The sequence below is a fragment of the Anomaloglossus baeobatrachus genome, chromosome 11 (genome assembly GCF_048569485.1).
Source record: "Anomaloglossus baeobatrachus isolate aAnoBae1 chromosome 11, aAnoBae1.hap1, whole genome shotgun sequence".
In the NCBI taxonomy this organism is placed as follows: Eukaryota; Metazoa; Chordata; class Amphibia; order Anura; family Aromobatidae; genus Anomaloglossus; species Anomaloglossus baeobatrachus.
Genome location: NC_134363.1, coordinates 80,422,745 through 80,449,869, shown reverse-complemented (window position 1 = coordinate 80,449,869; position 27,125 = coordinate 80,422,745). Strand labels below are relative to the sequence as shown.

General features: G+C 45.1%; 1 protein-coding gene across 1 annotated transcript in view; it reads left to right on the top strand.

Moving 5' to 3' along the window:
- LOC142256036 (netrin-1-like) overlaps positions 1–27,125 on the top strand; it is a 412,257-nt gene that overhangs the window by 236,476 nt on the left and 148,656 nt on the right. The window contains exon 4 of the mRNA XM_075327532.1: positions 6,405–6,593. Coding sequence (XP_075183647.1) covers positions 6,405–6,593 — 189 coding nt within the window. The remainder of the gene's footprint in view (positions 1–6,404; positions 6,594–27,125) is intronic.

The following is a 27,125-nucleotide window of genomic DNA, read 5'->3' as shown; positions in this document are numbered from 1 at the left end:
ACCGCATCCGGCCGCCGCATGCGGTTTTTGCCACTGCGCATGCTCAGTAGCATGCCGCAAGCGGCAAAAACCGGACTGGCCGCACAGGAAAAACTTATGCAAAGGATGCGGTGTTTTCACCGCATCCGTTGCATAGCTTGCACAGCTGGATTGAGCCGCAGAGCTCAAGCCGGATGTGTGAAAGTAGCCTAAAGGGTGCTTAGCCTTGTATTTAGCCATAAAATAAATAAATAATTAAAAAAAAATGACGTGAGGTCCCCCCATTTTTTGTAGCCAGCTAGGGTAAAGCAGACGGCTGCAGCCTGCAGACCACAGCTGGCAACCTCACCTTGGCTGATAATCCAAAACAGTGGGCACCCCACGCTGTTATTTTCAATTATATAAATAATTTAAAACAAAAAACGTGGGGTCCCCCCCATATTGGATCACCAGCCAAGGTAAAGCGGACAGCTGGGGTCTGATATTCTCAGACTAGGGAGGTCCACTGTTATCGGACACTCCCCAGCCTAAAAATAGCAGGCCGCAGCCGCCCCAGAAGTGGCGCATCCATTAGACGTGCCAATCCTGGCGCTTTGCCCCAGCTCATCCCGCGCCCTGGTGCGTTGGCAAACGGGGTAATATATGGGGTTGATGCCAGATGTGTAATGTCACCTGGCATCAAGCCCTGGGGTTGGTGAGGTCAGGCGTCTATCAGATACCCGACATCACCAACCCAGTCAGTAATAATTAAAAAATAGACAACAAAAAATGTTTTATTTGAAAAAACACTCCCCAAAACATTCCCTCTTTAACCAATTTATTGAAAAGAGCACAATCAATTCCACGTCCGGCGTAATCCAATAAGGGGGGGGGGCACGGCGATCCATACCATAGTCGCTGTCCCAGTCAATGAAGAACAGAATGTTCCCCATTGGCTGGGAGAGCAATGCAGTGACCTGAGCTAACATCAATAGGTCAGCTCAGGTCACTGCAGGGGATGACGAGCGCTGCCATCAGGAGCATAGATGAGATCATTACCTTCTGTGATCATCTCCTGTACTGCTGACGTCAGCGCTGTCACTGACTTATCGCGAGAGCCCGTGACGTCACCGCTAGTGACAGTCTCGGGCCGCTCGCGAGACGGGCATAGACAGCAGTGACCGCGGTGACGTCAGGAGGCAGGAGATCGTCACAGCAGGTAATGATCTCACCTCCTGACAGCAGCGATCGTCATCCCCGTGGCTCCCAGCACTGCAGGATGTCAGTGTCTGCCTGCGCTGCCGCGTGACAGGCTGCTGACACTGCGGGCAGACACTGACACCCTGCAGTGCAGGCAGCCGCGAGGCCGGAGCAGGACACACACTGCACGGGCACCTGGAGGTCGCACGGAAGTGCTTCTGTGCGGCGTCCAGGGAGTGTGACGTGTGTTTACTCTGCTCCTCTTCCTGGCATAATGACATCGCTTCCTGCAAAACCGCAGGCAGCGATGGGCATTACCGCAGGTAAATCGCGGCTATTCCGGTGGTATACCGCACATCATTGCTACCTGCGGAATACCCCCGGAATACCGCAGGTACCTGCGGAAATTAATGGACATGCACATTTTCTCAAGAAAGTTTCTCGAGAAAATTTTCTCAAGAAATTTTCTTGAGAAAAATCCGCACAGTGCGCACAACTATTTTTTTTTCTCATTGAATTTCATGGGAAATGTCTGCACAAAGATTGCAGACATTTCTCAAGAAATTTCCGGGGCAAATCCGCGGGTAAATCCGCGGGAAAAACGGTCTAGTGCGCACATAGCCTAATAATAACACAGTTTTTTCTAATTATACTGTTGCCACCTTTTAGTTCTGAAATGCATAGCATGACATAGAAAAATCAATGCTGTATTTATAAATCTATTTGATGATGGTTTTAAACTAAAAGAATTGTCCAACACAATGCTTTTTACTCATTTGTGATAAGGCAGATGGTTCTGTGCAGATTAGAGATGAGCGAGTACTGTAATATTCGTATTAGTTATACTCGTAAAGAATACTTTGTAATATTCGTGTATTTGTTTCGAATAACGAGTACAATGCAAGTCAATGGGAAATGCGAGTAATTTTCTGCTGGACCCAACAGAGAGGTCTGGTGGGCTGAGGAAAAGGCTGAAATAGATGGAAACGTGATGAAACTGAATGGGGAGAGCCTGGAGAATATGCCTGCATGCATTTCTGACTCACATATGGTTTGTCGGAATGAGGATGTCACAGTATTACACCACTTATTCTCTCTCTCTCTCCGTGTCTCTCTCTCAGGTTCATACTCACCGATCACGCTGCGTATGTCACACTGCTCTCGCTGCCTCTCCTGCTTCTGTCGGAGCCATTTATTAGCCTCATCACATATTCAGTGCACCCATTCATTAGGCTCATACATATTCACTCCTTCCCCCGCACACCGGTGGCTGTGATTGGTTGCAGTCAGACCTGCCCCCACGCTGAGGGACAACTGTCTGACTGCAACCAATCACAGCTGCCGGCGGGCGGGTCTATATTGTACAGTAAAATAAATAAATAAATAAATAATTTAAAAAGCTGATGTGCAGTCCCCCCATTTTGATATCCAGCCAAGATAAAGCCTCACAGCTGAGGGCTAGTATTCTCAGGCTGGGGAAACCTACAATATTGGGAGCCCCCAGCCTAAAAATATCAGCCAGCAGCCATCCGGAATAACCGCATCCATTAGATGTGACAGTCCCGGGACTTTTCCCGGCTCATACCGATTGCCCTGGTGCGGTGGCAATCAGGGTAATGAGGGGTTCATAACAGTGCACGGCTGTCATCAAGCCCAGAGTTAGTGGTGGGAAGGAGTCTTCTATGAGACCCTCCTATCAATAGTCCTATAAGTAAAAAGAAATACACATACACAGAGAAAAATCCTTTATTTGGAAAAAAATACAAAGCCACCCTCTTTCAACACTTTATTAAATCCAGTAACACCCAAGTCCAACGTAATCCACACAAGGTCCCACGATGGTCCTGGTTCTGCTACATCCGAGCCTGGAGAGACCAAAAACATGCCCAATCTCTCCAGGCTCCAGGAAACACTGACAAGAAGGTCCTGGCTGGCAACAGTGATGTCACTCAGTTCGTCAGAGGTCATACACGGGTTCCCATGGTATGACTTCTCATGACCGGAAGCCACTCTTAAAATGTGGGGCAATGTCCCACACTCTGCCAGTACTTTAACAGTGACAGTGCCGGCATCGAGGTGTGGGATGCCCCGCACTCTCTGGACGGCATTGTCAGAGTTAAAGTGCAGTGCCATGTCCCACTCCCTGGGAGCACTTCAACACTGACAATGCCATCTGAGAAGAACGGTGATCACAGCTCGCTATCTGCTGTCAACTGCCTGGGGTGTCTTGCCAGCTCATCCTGGCAGAGCACACAGGTCTGCCAGGAGCAGCTGCCGGTGACCAAGGTCAGTACATCCTGCGGCAAGCCTGCCATCTGCTATTAGCTGCCTAGAGTACCTCGCCAGCTCCTTCTGGCAGAGCACACAGCTCTACTAGAAGAAGCTGCCGAGGACTGAGGTCAGCACATGCTGCAGTGAGCGTCGATCACAGCCTGCCATCTGCTGCAGCCTGCTTGGGGTGTCTCAGAAGCTCCTCCTGGCAGAGCACACAGCTCTGCCAGAAGGAACTGCCGCAGACCGAAGTCAGTACGTACTGTGGCGAGTGGTGATCACAGCTTGCAATCTGCTGTCATCTGCCTGGGGTGTCTCACAGCTTTGCCAAGAGGAGCTGCTGGAGACCAAAGTCAGCACATGCTGCGGTGAGCAGTCATCACAGCCTGCCATTTGCTGTCAGCAGCCTAGAGTGTCTTAGCAGCTCCTCCTGACAGATGACACAGCTCTGCCAGGAGGAACTGCCAGGGACCGATGTCAGTACATGCTGCAGCCAGGAGGAGCTGCCAAGACACCCCAGGCAGCTGACAGCAGATGGTAGGCTGTGATCACCGCTCAACACAACATGTACTGACCTCAATCCCCGACAGCTCCTCCTGGCAGACCTGTGTGCTCTACCAGGAGGAGCTGCCGAAACACCCCAGGCAGCTGACAGCAGATTACAGGCTGTGATCACCGCTCACCCCAGACAGCCTTGTCAGTGATGAAGTACTGGCGCGGAGTGGGACACGGCCCTACACTTTAACACTGACAATGTTGTCCGGGGAGTGCGGGACAGTCCGCACCTCCATTCCGACACTATCACTGTTAAAGTACTGGCAAGGTGCGGGACACGACCCCACATTTTAAGAGTGGCTTCAGGTCACCAGAGGTCATACCATGAGAACCCAGGTATGACCTCTGATGAACTGAGTGATGCTACTGCTGCCATCCGGCTCCTTCTTGTCAGTGTTTCTCGGAGCCTGGAGAGATCAGACATGTTTTCTGTCTCTCCAGGCTCGGATGTAGCAGAGCCAGGACCGACATGGGACCTCATGTGCATAATGTCGGACTTGTGTATTATTGGGGTTAATAAAGTGGTGAAAGAGGGTGCTTTAGTATTTTATTCCAAATAAAGGATTTTTCTCAGTGTACATGTATTTCTTTTTACTCAGAGGATTAATGATGGGGTTGTCTTATAGAAGCCCCCTTCCCATCACTAATTCTGGGCTTGATGACAGCTGTGCGCTGTTATTAACCTCTCATTACCCTGATTGTCACCGCACCAGGAAAATCGGGATGAGCCGGATAAAGTCCCAGGACTGTTGCATCTAATGGATGTGGAAATTACGGGTGGCTGCTGGCTGATATTTTTATGCTTGGGGGCTCCCAATAATGCAGGTTTCCCAGCCTGAGAATACCAGCACTCAGCTGTGAGGCTTTATCTTGGCTGAGTATCAAAATTGGGGGGAATCGCATGTTGTTTTTTTCAAATTATTTATTTATTTATTTTACTGTACCATATAGACTTGACTACTGGCGGCTGTAATTGGTTGCAGTTAGACAGCTGTCACTCAGCGTGGGGGCAGGTCTGACTGCAACCAATCACAGCCACCTGTGTGTGGGGGAAGGAGTGAATATGTATGAGTCTATTGAGCAGATGCAGTGAATATGTCATGAGGCTAATGCGTGGGTAGGGAAGAAGAAGAGAGGCAGCAGAAGCAGTGTGACAGTCGTGTGGCGCCGTGATGGGTGAGTATATAGCGCTTAGAGAGAGGCACTGTCAAAGTAGTGTGCACAGAATGGGGGTCACCAGCCAATCACAGTAATTCCACAGTCAAGATAGCTGCGACATTACTGGGATTGGTTAAGAAGCCCAACATGTTTAGTGGCTGCAAATCAGGCGGCAAACGTACTGGGTAAGACATCCGAATATAGCGAGGCGAATAGATCATTAGTCACTATATAACGAATAGCCCGAATACTGTATTATTCTGCAAATAGTAACGAATACATTCGCTCATCACTAGTGCAGAACACTGAGTTAAACTGATAGTGTCGTTGTTAGAAGCAACATCTTACTGTTGTGACTGAGAGGATTGATGTGCCGAATAACTTAAGGGTGCTTTACATTCTGCGACATCGCTAGCGATCTCGTTAGCGATGTGACACGCCAGATCGCAGATGCGATCTGCCGAGATCGCACATGTGACCGGCGCTATAAAACCGACCTATGTGCGATCTCGGCAGATCGCATCTGCGATCTGGCGTGTCACATCGCTAACGAGATCGCTAGCGATGTCGCAGTGTGTAAAGCACCCTTTAATGCCATCTTCCTCCTATCCACTAGCTGTGGGCAAGTGAGTACAATTACAGCCTGTGATTGGTAGTTTTTTTTTTTCTTTTACACTGCCCTGCCCACTGCTATTACCACTTTTACCATACTTTTTGTACAACATTAAAATTAGCTTTTGACAATATTTTCAACCCCAATTATTCAAGTCTTGCAAAAAACAATGTAATAAAAAATGTTAAATACCTAGATACATGTCCATAAAGAATAACGTAGCTCTAGGCGGCAGTTTAATTGGGGGAAATTGGACTAGTAAAAACAGTGTGCAAAAAACTGTTAATTCTCTAACTTTTTCCCTTTTTATGAACAAAATTTAAACCACAACCTCAAAAAATGACATAACAAATAATGTTACATAGATACATTGTCTAAAAATCTAGCACCTGCAACAGGACACTGTATTGGTCTGAACAGATATAATAAATGTAAAATATGACCAAAAAACAGATGTAAAAAATGTTTGTGAGGTAGACAGCAGCATTATTTTTCCATTTCAGAATGATGGACAAGAATTGCAAAAACGTAGTACAGTGGCTTGTAAGAAGCAACCGCACCCTCTGACCCTGATTTCACATTTCTCCTCCTGCTAAAACTATAAGATTGTAATAAATAATACCATGCAACTTTATTTCTTTTTTTATAGCCTGTGAGTGCAATCAGCATTCCAATCGATGCCGATTTAACATGGAACTCTACAAGTTATCAGGGAGAAAAAGCGGAGGTGTATGTTTAAACTGTCGCCATAACACTGCTGGACGTCACTGTCACTACTGTAAACAGGGTTATAAGCGAGATTTAGGCAAACCATTATCGAGTAGAAAAGCCTGCAAGCGTAAGTATCCATGTCTAATGGTAATAATTATATTGCATGTTCTGTTGTAATACATTTATTATGTAGTATACGAGTGAAATAAATATTGAACACGTCCCCAATTTTTTAAATAAGTATGTTTCTAAAGGTGCTTTTGACATTAATTTTTCACCAGGTATTAGTAACAACCCAACAAACCAACACAGGCAAATAAATCAAAACATTGATATTCATAAACTAAGTTCTGTTCAATAATGAGAAACGACACTGGGAAAAAAGGATTGAACACATGATTAAAGAAACGTGCAAAAAGCCATGGAAACTCATGACACCAGCTGAAATCTATCAGTAATTAGAAAGCAATCCTACCACTTAATGACAATAATATCAACTGGTTCAACTAATGGCCTATAAAAAGGTGTCTCATTACCAAGGTGCTACACAAGAAACATCTCATGATGGGTAAATTCAGGGAACTGCCTCAAGACCTTTGCCACCTTGATACTGCAAAACATACTAAAGGCATTGGTTACATAATAATTCCTAAATTGATGAAGTTTGTTAACCCTTCACATGTTTCACATGAATTAAAAGAAAGTGGAAACAATAACTGAATTTATTATTCTTTATTTTCCACAAAAAATGTTTTGACTAGGTTAACAGGAGAAAATGGACCAAGCGATTTGTTGTACAATTTCTCCTGAGTACAATGATATTCAACAGTAGGTCAGAAACTATTGATTTGGCACATGGTAGGGCTCAGAATGAAAGGAGTGCTTTTTGAGCTTTGGAGCGCCATTTTGGCTGGAATAGAATGCGGTAAAGGTGTCACATTTGCAGTGCCCCAGAGATGCCAAAACAGTAGAAATTCCTTACAATTGACCCCATTTTGTATTTTACACCCCTCAAAGAAATCATCTAGAGGTGTGGTGACCCTCTTGAATCCATAGGTGCTTCCCACATTTTATAACATTGCAATGTGAAAATGAAAAGTTATATTTTTCCTCAAAAATGTTACTTTAGCCCCATATTTTTTTATTTTTATCTAAAGTAATAGGAGAACATGGACTAACCTATATGTGGTCAGAAACGAAGATTGTTTGGATAAAATTGGTGTTATGGTCTGGGTTTCACATTTAGTATTTGCTTGCAACCACAAAGGGTAGCACAGGCAGGTAGTGTAGTAAGGGAAGCCAAAGGTTGGTACGCAGGATCAGCAGGATCATATAGAGGATAAGGAGGTAGCATAGTCATGGAATAACCAGATGTCAGTGCACAGGAGCAATTGTATCATATGGAGAAGCAGAATGTATTGTAGACAGGGAGTAGCCAAAGAACGGTGCACAGAAATAACAGTATAGCATGGAGAAGCAGCAAGTAGAGGGAGAGCTTGACTTAAGGTTTGTAGTGTAATAATCTTGCAAGAAAAGAACTGCAAGGCCTGGTTTAAATCAGGAGATCACAGAGTGGAGGAAATCACAGGGTAGAGCCAATCATGAACAACACAGGTTAGAGCCAGCCAGGAACAACACATGTACATGGAATATGGGTTACCAAGGAACTGTCCAGACAGCTGAAGAGCTCAAGGGGAAGAGATTCTGCCCAGTGTACAGAGGTCACTAAGCCTCCTTCCAGGATGGCCTCTGGACATCTCAGGAGCTGGTTTTCCTGGATACTGTATCTCCAATGAAAGGCTCTTGTTAGCCTGGGTGCATGAATGTTGCACTCTGGCTCACATGAATTATCTTCCAGTCTGTAGCCCTTTCATTGAACCAAATATTGCAAAATCTAAATCTTCTAGAATCCAGAATGTTATCCACAATATATTCTTCTTCACTATGGACTTTTTATGATGGAGGAGGTGGCTGGGTTCTTCCTTGAAAAGGGTTCTCACTGAATAGTTTGAGCAATGATACGTGGAATACAGGATACATTCTCAGGCTGTTAAGAAGTTTTAAATGGAAGGCAACTTGGTTAATTTGTGCAGAAAATATAAAAAAAGTTCTATTAATTGATGACCCAATTTTGAAGATGGTACATGTATTTTCAGAATCTTATTGAACCACTAAACCTTGTCGCGAATCTGAAGGGTAGGGAGCGCTGCAATGTTTATCTGTTTCTTCTTCATAATCTTCTTGGGCCCTTTGTAACATCTCAACTTTTTCTTAATGAGATTCCTTACAACTTTGTAAGTCTGTACGAAAAAGCAGGTATAGAAGTATTAAATGGGAGATTAGGAATAAATATTGGATACAAGCCATAGTTAGCAAAAAATGGGCTTTGGGATGTAGATCTCTCAGTTATTATAGGCACATTCTGCTGTTGGTAAGTTGTCCACCCAATCATCCTGAATGTAGGAAATAAACAGCACAGATATTGTTCAATAGTTGTGTTAGTCCTTTCAGTCTGGCCATTGGGTTGAGGATGGAAGGCAGTGGACAAATTAACAGTAACTCTTAAAGTTCTACAGAAGATTTTACAAATTTGTCATATATGCTGAACACTGTTTTCTGAAATTACATTGTCAGGAATTCAGTAAAGCCAAAATATCTCTTTGATCATTAAAGGGGTGTTCCCATCTCAAAGATCCTATCCCAATATGTAGTAGGTGTAATTATAATTATATTAGCAAATACCTCCAATTAGAAATATAGTATAGTTCTCTTGATATTGCTATGTCTCTTTCCTCATGTGCAGGGCATTGCAGCTTAGGTATCTATAGTTACGGCCATGAACAACTAACTAACTGTCACTATATAAGTGCATGTAACCATGGATACCAAAGGTGTAATGCCCAGCTCATAAGTTAAGAGACATAGCTATATCAGGAGAACTGTACTATATTTTTAATTTGAGGTATTTGTTAATATTATTATTGCAATTACTACATATTGGGATAGGATATTGGATATGGGAATATCCCTTTAATTCTCTTCTCTTTAACCATTTATTTAGACAAAGGTAAGTTCACAGTAAAATCTGTTGAGATTGATCCTCAAGGCCTGGATGGAACTAGAAAAGTTTGAAAGAGTCCTAAAGGAGAAGATTGTGGCATCTGTTAAACAGGAGGAAACATTTTCTCACATCCTTTCTTCAATTAGGCTACCAAAATGAACAAAGCAGTAGTTCTAGATTTTTCATAACTCCAGGATGTCCTGTAAGTTTAGAATCATGAAATAGTTTGAGGACTTAAAGTTGAGCAGATTCAGGGACATATAATCAGAGGTTCTGCATCCAAAACTCCTCCTTAAAGAAAAGATCAACATCATTAAGACGATGATTAAAGATATTCTCCGACCCTGAAATTTCCCCGAAAACTTTTAGCTAGTCTGTGCTGTACTGTTATATACAACACCAATATATTTTTTTTATTGTTTCTACGTGTTGTTCCTTCTGAATTTCACTTCACTCCCTGCAGTCAGTTTCTTTACCTATGGCTGTACCAAATTGGGCAACGTCCTGTACTTTTCTGTCTAAATTCACAGCCAGAGGGGGCACCGCCTGGCCTCAGTGTTTAACATCAGGCAACCTCAGTGTCTAGCACAGCTCTCTCCTTACTCATTGGCTGTCAGTAATCTGCCCCAGACCTCTACTATTCATTGCAGCATTGGAAGTAACAGAAAAGTGACCCTGCTCCTTTCATCTGTGGAAAGTAGCACAATCACCCAACTCCACACAACTTTCACAGGTTGACAGAGCTGTCACATATCCCCACATTACTGCTGAGATATGAATACTGTGTAATGAAAACTATCTGTGAGTCTATAGTACATTTATATACCATGTGTATATAATATATATATATATATATATATACATACATACATACATACATACATACATACAAACATACATACATATATACATACATACATATATATATACATACACATATATATACATACACATATATATACATACATATATATATATATATATGTATACATACATATATATATATATATATATATATATATATATATATATACATATAGTATTTGTAATGATATTTGCAATTATATATACAGGCAAATATTCAGTCCATAATTCTCCTTTCATATAGTTATGCAAATTTACAGATACGTATATATATATATATATATATATATATATATATATATATATATATATATATATATACACAGATATACAGTTTATTTAGGTGATGTCTAGGTTTTTCACCACAGTCTGCAGTCATTCTAAATGTCACTCTATGTGACTGCAGACTTGTGGATTCTCACAACAAGAGCAGTGCATGCTGTCAGGATTCTCCAGTCTGATGACTCATTTATTTCTGTTGGTCACAGCTACACAGCTATGATCACCAGAAACACTCACCTCTTGTCACTGGCAGCAGCTAGCCGGGTGAAACAGGTTGTGAGTCATGTGAGCTGCAGGAGTCATCACATAACCCTGTGCTACCATGACAACCGTCAGCTCAAAGTGATCATGTCACTGTGACACCGATGGAGGCAGGTAAGTGAAGACTTACCATGGTGGCAGTTGTACGGATGAATTCTAAATTTCTGTGGGCAATAAGGAGAGTCACCGAATGATTCGTACCTTCCCAAGATGTCTCTATTCAGAGAAGATGACTTTAATAGCTAAAAGTTCATTATTTTCAATGTCAAAGCACTTTTCTGCAGATGACATGGTATGAGAAGTAAATACACATGGATGGAGATGCATCTGGTTTCCAACTCGGTGAGATAACATGGCTACCAACACAGAGTCTGTGGTGTCTAATTTAACAACAAATGGCAGTTAAGGATTTGGATGCAGAAGTAAAAAGAGGAGGGATGAGCGAACCTGAACTGTAAAGTTTAGGGTTGGTACTGAACATTAGGTAAACAAACATAAACAAACAAATTAATGACCTGAGCGCCCGCCCTTTTTTTTTTAAAAAGTAGCAGCTACAGGCTGAAAACCCAGCTGATTTACCGTGGTTGGTTATCACAAATAAGGGGGATCCCACACCATTTTTTTTAAATACCCTATGTGCCAATTCTGGTGCTTTACCAGCCTCTTCTTGATTGCCCTGGTGCAGTGGTAGTCGGGGTAATATATTGGGTTGATGAAAGCTGTGATTTGTCAAAAATGACATCTGCGATCAAGACCTAGGTTAGTAATGGGGAGGAATCTATGAGACAGCCCCATTACCAACCAGTCAAAAGAAATGAACACACAAACACCGAAAAATACTTTACTTGGAATAAAATATACACACTCTCTCTTTTACCCCTTTATTATTCCCTAAAACACCCCTGCAAGTGACATAATCAACACACTCCATGACTCACATCTATCCCACTCTCAGCAACATCCAGAGGCTGCAGTGAGGAAAAATGTGACCGATCACTACAGCTTCCAAGAAACACTGTCAGCCACGTGGAGCCCAGCTGTGAAAATTAGTGACTTCACTGGAGGTCACAGCCTGTCCCACTGCACCAAGTATGACTGCATGTGAACCCACTGCTGGATTGATAGACTGCCGAATTGTGGAACATGGTGGCACAGAAGTCCGACGATCCATCAGGGAGGTCACTCGAGTTTATACTGAGGGCTCCCCACTGTCCTCAGTGAACGCAGTTCAACTCAAGAGCGCATTGCCAGACTACAGGATTGTGGAACATGGCAGCTCAGCAGATCGACAGTCCAGTAGCTGTGAGGCCTGGAAACCTTAAAGGAGCCTTTAAGGGAGACTGTAAGGTACCTGGGTTTCCCAAATCCTGTGTGTTTGTGTTTTTTTATTTCTTTTTACTTGCAGGTGGTTGTTAATGGGGGTCTAATAGACACCTCTCAACCTACCCAGGCCTTGATGGCAGCTGAAATCAACCCCATATATTACTCCAATTACTACTGCACTAGGGCAATCGGGATATGGCAGGTAAAGCACCACAATTGGTGCTTCTAATGAATGCACCAATTGTTGGGTGGTTGTGGACTACTGGGAAGGTCCCAAAAACCATGGAACTTCCCAGCCTGAGAATACCATCCCACAGCTGTCTACTTTATCTATACTGGTTATCACAAATAGGCTGGGGACCACATGTCAAAGTGGCAAAATACTTTGACAACATTGTTCTTAGAAGTGACCTGTGTTTCAAAGATCCATCTACGCATGTTCCCCATGCTGTTTCCATTCATTTTTAGCACTTTTTTTTATCCATTTCAGCATTCTTACAACCCCGCAAGACATCCCGGGAGGGACAGCCAGAAAATTAATTTGCGTTTCCCATTGACTTACATTTCATTTGTTATTCTAGACTGATACACGAATAGTACAAAATATTCAAGACGAATATTTGTAGTATTCGCCCATCACTACATGGCACATTTCAGAGTTGATTTAATTCCTTCCTCAGACACATTAAAACAGCATGTCACTTCTGACCTTTAAATGGGTCAGTGATGACATTACAAATAGCATCACAAGTGAAAATCAGCAAATACTGAATTTTACAGCAATGTTTTCTTTTGAGGTGTGGCCTATCAGCAGTTGCGGGGCTGCACCATTAGGATTCACTCCAAATAATGCAAATCTTTACATGAGTTGTTTGGAGTCCCTCTATATTGGGCATTCCCTCCTGCCGATGGGTCACATATTATTTTACAACAAATTTAGAGACAATCTCTTTTTTTATTTGGTTGGGGACACATTAATAAGCCAAATTATTTGTGGATGAATTAACTTAAAACCTTTACATCTTTTACGCTCCCGTGGGGTCTGTGAGGGGGGGCTACATGTCACTGGGCCATTTTGGGGATGTCACAGCGGCCTGGCCTGGTTCCGTGACCCTGTTGGTGTCAAGGAAAATGGGAAGATGGGGATGATGATGGGAGTAGTAATTATTCATGATGCCACCTGTGGTATGCGGCCAGGTATTACCCCCGCTGTAGGAGGTCTCTTTTCTGGGGCAGATGGTGATGCAGCTTGGGTGTTGCAGCTCTCCACAGGTAGAGCTAGGCCCCAGGGAGGATGAGGGGAGTCGTAGTCCACTTTAATGAAGGAGCGCAGGGTGCGGGAAGGATTAGACGACACAGCGGTTGTAGCTTAAGTTCTTTACTCACTGAGATGTCACCGCCTTTGGACTGCTGGACTCCACTGTCATGGGCTCCAGCTGATCACGGATAGTTTGGAGGTCAGAACTGTTTTTTCTTTCAGTGAGTCCTTCCTCCCTGTGTTGTGTTGTGTGAGTCCCTGCGGCTTGAAGCAACGGTAGTACCCGAGTCATGGGGGTTGTTCTTTTCCCTACTTTGCCCCGGGTACTATGTATGGGCCAGAAGACTTGAAATCCTATGCCCAGCGGATTCTGCTGGTGGGACTTGAAGTGCCCACCAGCCTAGGGCTCCGCATCCTATCAGCTCTCCCCTCAGTGACCGTGTTCTTCTGTGCCTCACTTGTTTCCTGTGTTGGACTAGACTGCTCGTAAGTGTGTGTGTGTCTCTTTGCTCCCCGGTGTCTAGCTCCTCCCCCCCAAGTTCTTGAACTAGTAAGCAGAGGGTCCACTACATTAGTGATGGCCACCGTCCAATGTCTCTACCCTAGCCCAGTCCCAGTGAGAGGGCATCTAACTGTGTGTTTTGGTGGATTGTGGTGGTTTTACCTACGATGACCTCTTCCGTATCCGAGATGGATACTGCTCATCTGGTGAGGTGCAGTACCCAGTGGCGATTGAAGCCACAGGTGCACCACATTTTCATACACTAATACAAAAATTTAATTATTAGATTTTACCATTTTCAAAAAAGTTGTCATTTACAATTGTCTAGTGGCCATTGCCCCAAGTGAATCAAAAACGTACCATATAGGCAATATTGGCAAATTTGAAAGAACTGCACGTTGGATATTAATTATATTAGGGTTAAGTATTTTACAAAAATAAGATAAGAACTTATTATTAACAAAGCAGGTGTGATGATTGGAGATGATGTATATAATTGGGTGTCATCAGCATAGAAGTGGTATTGGAAACCGAATCTGCTGATGGTTTGTCCAATAGGGGCGGTGTATAGAGAGAAGAGGAGGGATCCCAAGACTGAGCCTTGAGGAACCCCGAAGGTGAGGGGGAGAGGAGTTGAGTAAGAGACAGCAAAGGAAACAGTGAAGGAGCGGTCAGAGAGATAGAAGGAGAACCAGGCGAGAGTGGTGTCCTTCAGGCCAATAGAGCGGAGCATGGTGAGGAGAAGTTGGTGATCCACCTTTTCAAAAGCAGCTGAGAGATCCAAGAGAAACAATAGGAAATAGTGGCCTTTAGATTTTGCTGTTACTAGATCATTTGAGACTTTGATGAGGGCCGTTTCGGTGGAGTGTAAAGAGCGGAAACCAGATTGAGAGGGATCAAGAATTGAGTTTTCAGAGAAATAGCGGTTTAGCCGAGAGTGGACCAAGCGTTCCAGGAGCTTAGAGATAAAGGGAAGGTTAGAGACTGGCCTGTAGTTAGCGGCACAGTTCTGATTGAGGGAAGGTTTTTTAAGTAGAGGGGTTATGATGGCATGTTTAAATGATGATGGAAAGATACCTGATGAAAGAGAGAGGTTAAACATTTTGGTTAGATAGGTAGTGACAGCTGGGGAGAGAGCCTGAAGGAAATGTGAGGGAAAAGGGCCACTGGTGCATGTTGTTGGGCGGGAAGAGGCAAGGAGATGCATCACTTCTTCTTCTGTGACAGGCTCGAATATTGATAGTGAGCTTGAGGTGCGGGAGAGGAGGGGATCCAGGCTCTGAGGGGATTTTTCAAAGATATCTTTGCGGATGTCATTGATCTTTTGTAAGAAGAAAGTGGCCAGATTTTAGAGCTTAGGTTGGTGATCGGGGTCTGTGCTTTAGGGCTCAGGAGGGAGTGGAAGGTTTCAAAGAGTCATTTAGGATTGTTGGCTAGTGAAGTGATGAGATTGGTAAAGTATACTTGTTTAGCCAGATGGAGAGCAGAGTTGTAGGTTTTGAGCATGAACTTATAGTGGATGAAGTCTTCAGCTGAAAAGGATTTTCTTCACAGACGCTCAGCACACCTAGAACAGCGCTGTAGGAAACATGTTTGAAGCGTGTGCCAGGGCTGCCGCTACCTGTGTGATTTTTTTCTGCATGTAGCTGGTGCCGCTTCATCCAGGGCACTCTGCAATGTCTTATTATAGTGTGACACTGCAGAGTCTGCACAGGAGAGAGAGGAGATGGGAGCCAAGGATGACTGCAAATTATTCATTAGCAGCTGGGTATTGATGGCGCTTAGATTTCTGGATGGGCAATAAGTATGGGTGTCCCGGGTTTGAAGACAGTTTGCGATGGAAAAGGAGAGAAGGTTGTGGTCAGAGAGTGGGAGAGGGGAATTGGTGAAGTCGTGAAGAGTGCAAAGACGGGAGAAGACCAGGTCCAGCGTATTCCCATCCTCATGTGTAGGAGACTTAGTGAACTGTGAGAGGCCGAAGGACGAGGTTAGAGAAAGAAAATGGGTGGCAGATGGGGAGAGTGGGTCGTCAATAGGGATGTTGAAATCCCCCAAGATGAGAATGGGAAGGTCACAGGATAAAAAATGTGGAAGCCAAGTGGCAAAATGATCAAGGAACTGATGGGAGGAGCCTGGAGGGCGATACACAACTTCCACTTGCAGGGAGAATGGTTTGAAGAGTCTAATGGTGTGGACTTCAAAAGACGGAAACATGAGTGAGGGTACTAGGGGGATGACCTGGAAGGCACACTGGGATAAGAGGAGCAGACCAACACCTCCTCCTGATTTGTTCTCAGGTCTTGGAGTATGTGAGAATTGGAGCCCACCGTGTGAGAGAGCAGCAGCAGCGGTGGTGTCAGAGTGCTGGATCCAGGTTTCTGTAAGAGCAAGAAGGTTCAGGGCGTTGGAAAAGTATATATTAGGCTGCTTTCACACTACGTTTTTTTAACATGCGTCCTGAACGTTTTTTTAACGCAAAAAACGGATCCAGTGCAAATGCGTTTTCATTTCAATGCATTAGCAATGGACTCGCGTCAACATGCATTCACATGCGTTCACCTGTGTTTGCGTGCGTTATAGTAAGGATCCAGCGAGTTGCAGTTTTTTAACATTTTTCAAAAATGCTACTTGTAGCGTTTTTGAGCTGCGTCCAAATACTGCAAATTGCTGGATCCTGACTATACTGCATGCAAACGCATGTGAACGCTGGCATGCTGATAGACCGGATCCTGCTTGCTCTACTGAGCATGCACAGAAACCAGCCTTGGGTGATCAGTCCCGCTCTCCCCCTCCCTCTCTCCCCCTCCCTCTCTGTCTCTCTCCCCTTCCCTCTCTGTCTCTCTCCCCCTCCCTCTCTCCCCCTCCCTCTCTGTCTCTCTCCCCCTCCCTCTCTCCCCCTCTCCCCCTTGGGTAACCAAGCAAAGCGCTTTTCTTAGTTACCCAATGTTTACGTGTGCAGGGAACCCGGCTCCTAGCAGCTGCGGATGCTCATAATCAAGGTAAATATCGGGTATCCAAGCAAGTTACCTGATGTTTACCTTGTTTAAGAGCCTCCGCAGCTGCTAGGAGCCGGCTCCCAGTCTATCACATTCAGTTCCACTGACTCCCGATCACATGACTCCAATGCCCGCCCATAAACTTAAAGTGACAGGATCCTGCAAAATAACACATGCGTTTGCATGCGTTTTTTTGCTGTAAAAGCAGGATCTGCTTTTGCAGCAAAAAAACATTCATGACGCATGTTAAAAAAACGTAGTGTGAAAGCAGCCTAAATGGAAGAGAAGAGAAAGGGACAAAATAAATTGAACCCAAAAAAGGGAAAATGTGAGAAAGGGAAGAGGAGAAAAATAAATATTTTTTATAGATCTTTTTGATTTTATTTATATGCAGTTTTGACAACTGCAAAAGGTTACAATTTGATGGAGATTATCATCAATAATTTTTTAGATATATTTTAATATAATTGCTGTTAAATTGACTAATCGCTGCATTCATGCACAATGCTATTTGTAAAGTCATCACTGAGTCTTGACTGTACTATTGTAGATGCTTCCTTCTTGCTATGCACTAATCCCTTCATCACAGATTCCCCTTTGAATGAAGACATGACACCCGCTTGGATAATTTGGCCAAATCGGCCTTTATTACACAAACATGACATTAAATAAATACCTTTCTTTAAAGCGAGGAGGGTTCTTGGAGTTCCAAAACCTGGCGGACGTTCCCATAAAATTGATAAACCATCCGGAGTTGTCCCCAGCCGCAAACGACCACAAGCTCGGGGACACCATGACCGGAAAACCATTTCCCTAACACCGACTCCCAGGGGACCCCACCCTGGAGAGCCCCAAAGTCTGCCAGGTAATTACCATTCCAAATAAAAGAAGGGGGGTTACCATCCACCTGATGTACAACCCCCCCACCACCATTTTACCACCAACTCCAAGAACCCCACCTCACTACCGCCACCACGAGCATTACCTGAGACCTCATAATGCGAGTCACCCCACCAAACAAAGCGCTCGCTCCACCTTCCTAAACACCTGCTAACCACAGGTGCATCCACCGCACCGACCTGTCCGTTCCAAGCCAAGAAACTACCCACTGCCCTATCCACCTTAATTTCAATCCTGTCGATCCCCTCTATCGACCAAACCACCAGTAAGGTTTTGTAGGCACAATATCCGACCGCACCATCTTCACCTCTCGGGGAGGCGGAGCATAGCTGCAGTAAACCTTGGTATATAACTCCAATTTAATCCCCCATAGGGGAATATCCCCACATAATTTTCACCCGTGTGCAACACCAGCACATCGGGGGCACGATCCAACCTTAAAACCTACGACCCTACCTTAGACCACTCATATCTGAAACCAGATCCAAACCACTAGAACGTGATCTCTCAACCAACCCCGCTGGCACTCATTCCTCCACTCATCTGCCAGCAGCCCCCCCCCAATTTAGGACAGTGACCCAATTATCAAACCAGTGGCGCACCGCCTAGGAGAATGTAGAAAACACAGGTGGGGGGGACATTTTTCCTTTTTTTTTTTAAAATTATACTTTTGCAGGAAGTCCCCCACTGCTCCACCTTGCTTGAGGCCCAAGACCACAAATGGGCATGAGCGATCACCACCCCAACAAAAATAAATACCCCCTGCAACAATCTACCGACCGCCTTATCAACCTCTTTACTGCTCACAACCTGACCCCCCCCATTTTTTTTTTTTCTTTAAATATTTATTTGAGATGTATTCAGTTTGACCATTCCAACCAAACATTCCATGGGGTAGGTTAACCCCACAACATCCTGACTCAACATGCCAGCTCCACTTGACGATGGAACCACCAATTCCCCTAATTCCCCAAAGAGCAACTAAGAACAACCAGCCGAAACCACTTCACCTCAAATGGGGGAATTACTCACTGGTCTTGGCAGTGCCCACTGTTCCAAGCAATTAACCAGTCCAGTTAAAGGACTCATCCCGCAAATCCCTCAAAAATTGCACTAAACAGTTTAATGACATCAACCAGACATTGAAACTTACAACCAAAAGTGGTCCTGAGCCATAAATTATTAACCTCAGACTCAGACCTTCCTTCAGCCGACACCCTACGTAACCAACACAGCAGTGCCCCTACCAAATCCTCCTCAGCCTCTCCCGTGCCGAACTCCTGACTCCGATCCCCCGTTGCCTCACCAATCTGCCTCATATGCTAACCTAGTACCCCCAGCAAAGGATACTGTAATGCATAATAAGCCTAGTGCCCAAATACCACCTCACAAAGCTCCTCCGGCCACTTGCAGCTGGTGGACTCTGCCTCTAGTGCCAGGCACCAAAATCCCCCCCTTTTTTTTTTTTTGTGTGTGCCTGGGTGCTTGCGGAATGGCAAACACCTGAAGCCAGTTAACAAAATCGAAAGTTTAACCACTCACCCTTCTCTGTCTGCCCTGACCCCGCGACCCACACCACAAGATGTGGCCTAACTTGATGACCAACCGGCGACCTGCCTCAATGCCCGACACCCAAAACGGAAATGGAAGACCCCATTGACCTGACCTTTGCCTGCTCCACACGTTCCGGTAACTCCTTCCCAAACCCTAACATGCTGCAGACCCTACTAACTGACCCCACAGAGGCCCCCCAACATGCTAAAACTAAGACCGCCACCATTCCCCCTGGGCCTGATGAAACACCCACCCAGGAAAATCACACTAGATGAACACACACAGAACATAGAATTAAACTCACCAGGCTGCGTGGGGGCATGGAACCCACCAGCCAGAACACCCGATTCCAGCCGATTACTCTCCTCAGGATGTTGAGGCACTCAAGCCGCTTAAGCAGATTGCCCAGGGAGACCCCAGCAAGCTGCCGCGCTCAAACCTAGCGGGACCACCAGGGAGCGGACTACCTGTTGAACGACCTCTCAGGACGTGGATCATCCCCTCCTAGATGACGACATCTTCATCGACACGGACCCCATCCGCGAAGACGAGCCCCTCCGTGCTGCTGACCTCCAACATAAACGCGACCTCCATCGTGATGACGACAGCCTCCTCCTCAATGCTGACCTCTTTCCAGATGCAAATCCCTGAGCCGACCTCCTTCCCGATAACCATTACCGAGCTGAAAATGACCTCCACGCTGACCTCCAGCCAGATGATGACCTCCGCACTGACCACCACACTGAAAACGACCTCCCCGCTGACCTCCAGCCAGATGATGACCTCCGCGCTGACCACCTCACTGAAAACAACCTCCATGCTGACCGCCAGCCAGACGATGACCTCCGCGCTGACCACCTCACTGAACACAACCTCCATGCTGACCTCTGTCCCCGATGACGACCTCCGCGCTGACCTCTGTCCCCGATGACGACCTCCCCACTGACCTCCAGCCAGATGATGACCTCCGCGCTGACCACCTCACTGAAAACAACCTCCATGCTGACCGCCAGCCAGATGATGACCTCCGCGCTGACCACCTCACTGAAAACAACCTCCATGCTGACCGCCAGCCAGACGATGACCTCCGCGCTGACCACCTCACTGAACACAACCTCCAACCTCTGTCCCCGATGACGACCTCCGCGCTGACCTCTGTCCCCGATGATGACCTCCGCGCTGACCTCTGTCCCCGATGATGACCTCCGCGCTGACCTCTGTCCCGATGACGACCTCCGCGCTGACCTCTGTTCCCGATGACGACCTCCGCACTGACCTCTGTCCCCGATGATGACCTCCGTGCTGACCTCTGTCCCCGATGACAACCTCCGCGCTGACCTCTGTCCCCGATGACGACCTCCATGCTGACCTTTTACGCGATGTCAACCTTTGCTTTTCTGACCTCAAGCCTGAAGCCGCCCTCCACGCTTACCTCTGTCTCTGAGTGTTTCTCCGGATGTCCAGTTGCTGCCACAACAAGCAGTCCCCCCAACAGGTATATCACTGGGAAGGACCGCCGCCATCTTGTTGAAGCCCTGATCACTAGAGGCTTGAGGCAGAGCCTCGGTCACGTGATACACCGAGGCCCCGCCCACCTCCGCAGGTCCCGGCTGCCTTGTAAGATTCCTCCCCTGTTCCATCTGAAAGCACAGGATGGAGAGATGGACAGGGAGGGTTCCCGAGAGGGGGCTCTTGCGGCACCACAGAGACCTCAGGAGCTGCTCCTGGTGGCAGACTGTTAGGCACCCTTGCCCTGCGTGCCCACTGGGGAAGTGGATCTTCTGCAGCAACCCCCACAGCCGAACCTCCCAATATCTCCAGCACCTGTGCTCTGATGCAGCTCCATCCACGCTGCTCCAGAAGTTTTAAATCACCATGATCACAGTCACTGCAGGAGACGAGGTGAAAAGAGCTCAGGACCTTTTTTGCTGGCTTCACATGCTGTTCTGATAGTACCCACCCCTTCTACTGATCCTATATTCCCAACTGACCACCCCTAGCTCTTAACCCAGCCCCTTAAACTTCTGACCCCCCACAGCCTGCGCTTTCTTTCCCTGCAACCAGTGTTAACCCCTCGTTGCCCTTCAAAGTCAGTCATGAGTCACTTTGCCCATGGCTCCGCTGTGGGCTCCGTTCAGCCTTTTTAAGGTCAAAGGTGACATCCTGTTTTAATGTATCTGAAGAAGGAGTTGGATTAACTCTGAAACACGACATACAATAAAAACTATTCATCTACTTCACTTTTGACATCTTTCATCCACTGGCAGCACCCAGAATATCCCTTACCATTTTCATGATTTTTCATATGTAGTCTTTCCAGTTCTGTCAATCTAAACCAAGGAAGCAGTGGTCTAAACTACAGCCATCTATGGTGGACACACGTCCTCTGCAGTGTTGTGCCTGCCAAGCACAACCTCTTCAGGTGAGCAGTGCATGATCTGTTACTGAAACCAGATCTACAGTTTTAAACAAGGACACTTTCCTTATGTTTGGAAACTACTTTTGAGCCACAATGCAAAGCTTGGAAGGGTACCATATTAGAGTTCAGATTTTATTGGAATGGATTGAGGGTGCCAGGTCACAATGACAGAGCCTCTAAGGTGCCATAACAGCAGAACTCCTTCAAAAGTGACCCAATTTTACTAACTACACCCCTCAATGAATCCATTTAGGTTTGAAGTGAGCATATTAACACCAAGTGTCACAAATTTATATATTATGGGGTAATAAAGAAAAAAAAATTGCCTTGTTGTCAAGTAAATGTTGCTCCAGCTCAAATGTTTAATTTTTAAAACAACTAATGGGTTTTACATTTTCACAAGTGAAAAGGGTAATATTGGCATCAAAATTTGTTATGCAGCTGAATGTGGCGATACCCCATATATTTCTCTATAGTACTATTTACCATGTGGCAGGGCTCAAGATGAAAGGCATACTATTTGACTCTGAGGAACAGATAGTATAGTTTGAGGACTCCATATGCAGAGCCCCTAAGTGCTAGAAGAACAAAATCCCCGCTCAAGTGTCCCCATTTTAGAAATTACACCCATCTGGGAATTTATTTACATGTGTAGGGACAATTTTTGATCCATGGGTGATTTCCAGAAACAAGCAGGTGATGTAATAAAGTGAAAATTACACATATGCCATTGTAGTGCCTAATACATTGTAGTGCCCAATACATTGCAGTGCTCAATACATTATACTCGTACCAAGCTCATCTTTCTGGAGACATCCCAGAAATTAAGTGGGTTCTCCTCACTGCAATACGAGCAAATATGTGGACGCTAACGGTGGGTTAGGCCCACTGGGGGACACAGATGGGTTTGGGGCATTTGGACTTTGTAGCACATATTTCTTTGGATTACTTTTTGGGGAAGCCATTGCATTTTTCCAGAGCCTTTGTGCTACTAGCAATGTGAAAATCCCTTATATTTCTGATAGCAGATGGCGGTCCAGAGTGGGGGCTTGTTTTTTTGTGTATTGAGTTAAAGGTTATAATTGGTGACATTTTACATACACTGACTAGCAAAAAGGTAACAATGATTAGAACTTTTGACTTTTGGGCTCCATAACTCACCATTCACTACAACTTTGATGGTGAGACTACATTGATTTTATAAACAATCTTAGCTATCTCATACATAAATTTCACTTGCAACTATTTAGCATATTATTAGTTATGCAGATTTTTGTCATGTCTCTGCATTGTTACTATTTTGCTCTTAAAATTCATTCTAAATTTTAACTTTTATTATTTTGCTAGTATTTTGCATATCCACCTTTGTCTTTTAACACTGTATTCAATCCTTCTGGGCATACTCTTCATCAGATTCAAGCATGTCTCAACCAAAATCTGATCCTTGGTCTCTTCTACATGTTCTCAATGTTGGTCCATACTGGTTGATTCCCTTGGGTATGTATAAAGCTGTTTATTGAACTCTTCCGAAAAGAGAAATTTTGTTCTGGCATGCCTATGATCTGAAGTGAACTGCAATATCATAGTACATTCTATTACTTTTGTATGTGCAACATGGAGGGATTCAACCTTAAAGGGGTTATCCAGCTTATTTTTCTTTTTTTTTTCATTTTACTATTGGGCTACATAGGGGCAGGAATTTAGATAGCAACTACCTACCTGCCCTACTATCAGCCCCTCTCTCCAGGCTCAGAGCTGTCATGTGACCAGTCCTGCCGGGATTTTGCTACTTCCTATGATGTCACGTCGTCAGGGGCAGGAAATTATGCTCTCCTTGTTGACGGGCATCCCAGCCGATGTCATGTTGCCGCCCTGCTACTTAGTGGGCAGGTATAGTGCATCGGAGTCCCTGTCCCCCTTCCACTGCACTCTCCCACATATTCCGTAGTGCAGTGGTCTCAAAGTAGTGGCCTGCAAGTGCTTCTTGCGAACTGCAAGCCAATGACCCCCTTGATGATTGCTGCCTGTGCTGGGGGCCGCACAGTCAGCGCTTTATTTTATTTACAGATTTCAAGACACTGCGCAGATGCGAGCTATGTATACAACTATATCATTATAAAGGAGAAGAAAAGGAGTATTAAATGGCCAATCACATAATCAATAAAAGTCAAAACCATTGCCTTTACGGTATCAAAACCTGTTGCCATTGATTTTTTGGATATTCATATATCTGTGCATCCTGACCGCTCAATCCAGACCACTATACATCGTAAGGAGACTTCAGTGAATAGCCTCCTCCATGCTTCATCTGCGCACACTCCCTCCACAATCTCCGCGATACCAATTGGCCAATACCTAAGAGCTAAACGAGTATGCTCCAATGACAACCTTTTTGAAGAACAGGCTAAGGATCTCCGGGAGAGATTTCTTTCCAGGGGATACAGTGGGAGGAGTGTGCTCAGAGGGTATCGACGGGCCCGCAATACACCACGGAATGATCTACTGGTCTCTAGAAAGAAAGTGGAGACAGCCCCTGTTGCTAGGTTCATATCCACCTATAACGACAAATGGCAGGATATGCGAACAATTTTAAACCGCCATTAGGATGTACTTAAGACTGAACCTGCCTTTGGGGTGAGCCTACCATCTAATCCACCCATGACAGCTAGAAGGGCCTCTAATCTATGTGATTCATTGGTTAATAGCCATTATGTGGCTAAGGTGCCTCGTCTCTTTGGTGTTGGTGAGCCATGACGTGGCTTTTTTCCTTGTGGCAATTGTATTGCCTGCCGTAACATGATAAGAGCAACTGCATTCTCTTCTGCTGACGGCAGTCGTGAATATGAGATCTGCCACCACATTACTTGTCGTACAAGCAATGTGGTTTACTATGCCACTTGTGGGTGCAATTTAGTTTATATAGGACTTACCACACGTGAATTGCGCCTACGTACACGTGAACATGTTAGGAATATCTCTGCGGCATCTGAGTTGGACTTGGATGACCCTTGTCTCACTACACTGCCCCGCCATCACAAGGTGGAGCACGGATGTGACCCAACCCAATTTAGGGTAAGGGGCATAGATGTGGTCCATCTTGGGATGAGGGGTGGTGACTATGGCAAAATTCTGGCACAGAGAGAATGTGCTTGGATTGTTCGCCTTGGTACCATTACACCCAAGGGTCTCAACGAGAAACTCAGGTTCTCTCCATTCTTACAATAATATTGTCATGGACTTTCTGTCTCTCTGGGGGCATTTCATATATGTGTCCATATATGTTTTGTTTTTGTTTTTAACTGATTTTAATTACCTCCCTTTATTTTTCTATTCTTTCTCAGTGCTTATATATCTTTTTGTGGCCTACATGATGGACTTTTTGTGACACAGGAATGAAGCTTTCAAGAATATGTCGTATATTATGCATTGTCACTGATGTAATTGTTTTATGATGTGTCTTCTATATCCGAATGTATTCTTCAACTCTGTGTTGATCACTGTCATCTCTCTGTCCCCCTATGCTCCTATTAATATAGTGGTACCCCTGCTGGTCCTATACATACAGTCTTACATCGGGTTACACCTTATGCCATTATATTGAATTATTCTTACAACGGCATTTTAGTCTTTTTTCCCCGATGATGAATCATTGTGTGGAACGGACCTGCGGCGCTACCACGTGATACTGCGCATTGTGCGGCATAGTGAGTTTGGGGACGCCCTTTCTCCTGCCCACACACAAGATGGCCGCGGCGCATGTGTCGTGCCACTCCCCACTTCCGCCCACGCTGAGGAGCTCGGATGCGGTGGGAGGTGACGCTGTGTGGCGTCACTTCCGCCGGGGAGACCCGGAAGTGATGGACGGACGGGAAGCGCTGACGCGACACATGCGGCACAGGTGGCGGCGATTTCTGTTATTACACAGGGGTATTTAGGGGCATTTGGCCACATGGGATGTATGCATTGCCCCCCGAAGAAGCAACGCAGCGAAACGCGTTGGGGCTTCTCCCACTGATATTTGGACCTCTGCCCTGGCACTGACCTAGCACCTTGCACTTTTTAATGGGTAAGCAGCTCTGTTATGTATCTACTCTTTTGTATCTGTAGTATGATGAATTTTCCTCTACTACACTTTTAGGGTGCTGCTTGCTCATTTCTGTGTATACCATTACTATTACCTTATAGGGCTGATGTCCCCTTGTTTGGGAATGTTTTTCTGGGACTGATTTCCTGCCTAACAAACCCCCCCCCCCTTTTTTGTACCATTGTGATTTTACCATTGTCTGAATTTATGCTTAATAAACTCATTTAGGTTTTGATACCGTAAAGGCAATGGTTTTGACTTTTATTGATTATGTGATTGGCCATTTAATACTCCTTTTCTTCTCCTTTATAATGATATATTTGTGGAGTGGCCGTAATTCATTATTATTGCACATTCCATCTGTTACCCAGAAATTCTTGATTGTATGTATACAACTACTCCAATGATCAGCCACCGGCCAGTGAGACTTTTTCAGCGAATCACTGGAGTAGCTGTATATAGAGCTTGTCCCTGCGCAGCGCCCGGAAATCAGTCATTTGATATATAACTCTGTCAGTGGCAATCCCTGCACTGGCAGCATTCATCAAGGGGGCTGCGGTCTGCAAGAAGCAGGAAACAGGACACCGAGGGAACGGAGGACAGGTGAGAAGAATTTGTCTTTGTTTTCTGTGTGTGAAGAATGGCACAATAGGTGACAATAATACAGGAAAGTTGACATTACTACAGGATGAGCAGAAGGATGGGCACAATACTACAGGAGGGCCACAAGGATGGAGCGCATTATTGCAGGATGGGCACAAGGATGGGGAACATTACAACATTATATGTGCCCATATTGTACCCTGTAGTAATATGCCCATATTGCCCCCTATAGTAATGTGTCCATATTGCCCCTATAGTAATGAGCCCATATTGCCCCGTGTAGTAATTTTTGCATATTGTCCCCTGTAGTAATGTGTCCTTATTGGTCCCTGTAGTAATGTGCCCATATTGTCCCCTATAGTAATGTGCTCATATCGTCCCCTGTATTAATGTGCCCATATTGGCCACTATAGTAATGTGCACATATTATCCTCTGTAGTAATGTGCCCATATTGGCCCCTGAAGTAATGTACCCACTTGTCCCCTGAAGAAAAGGTGAAACAACCGTCTGGACGAGGACATCCAGGCTCTACTACCCACATTAGAGGTTAG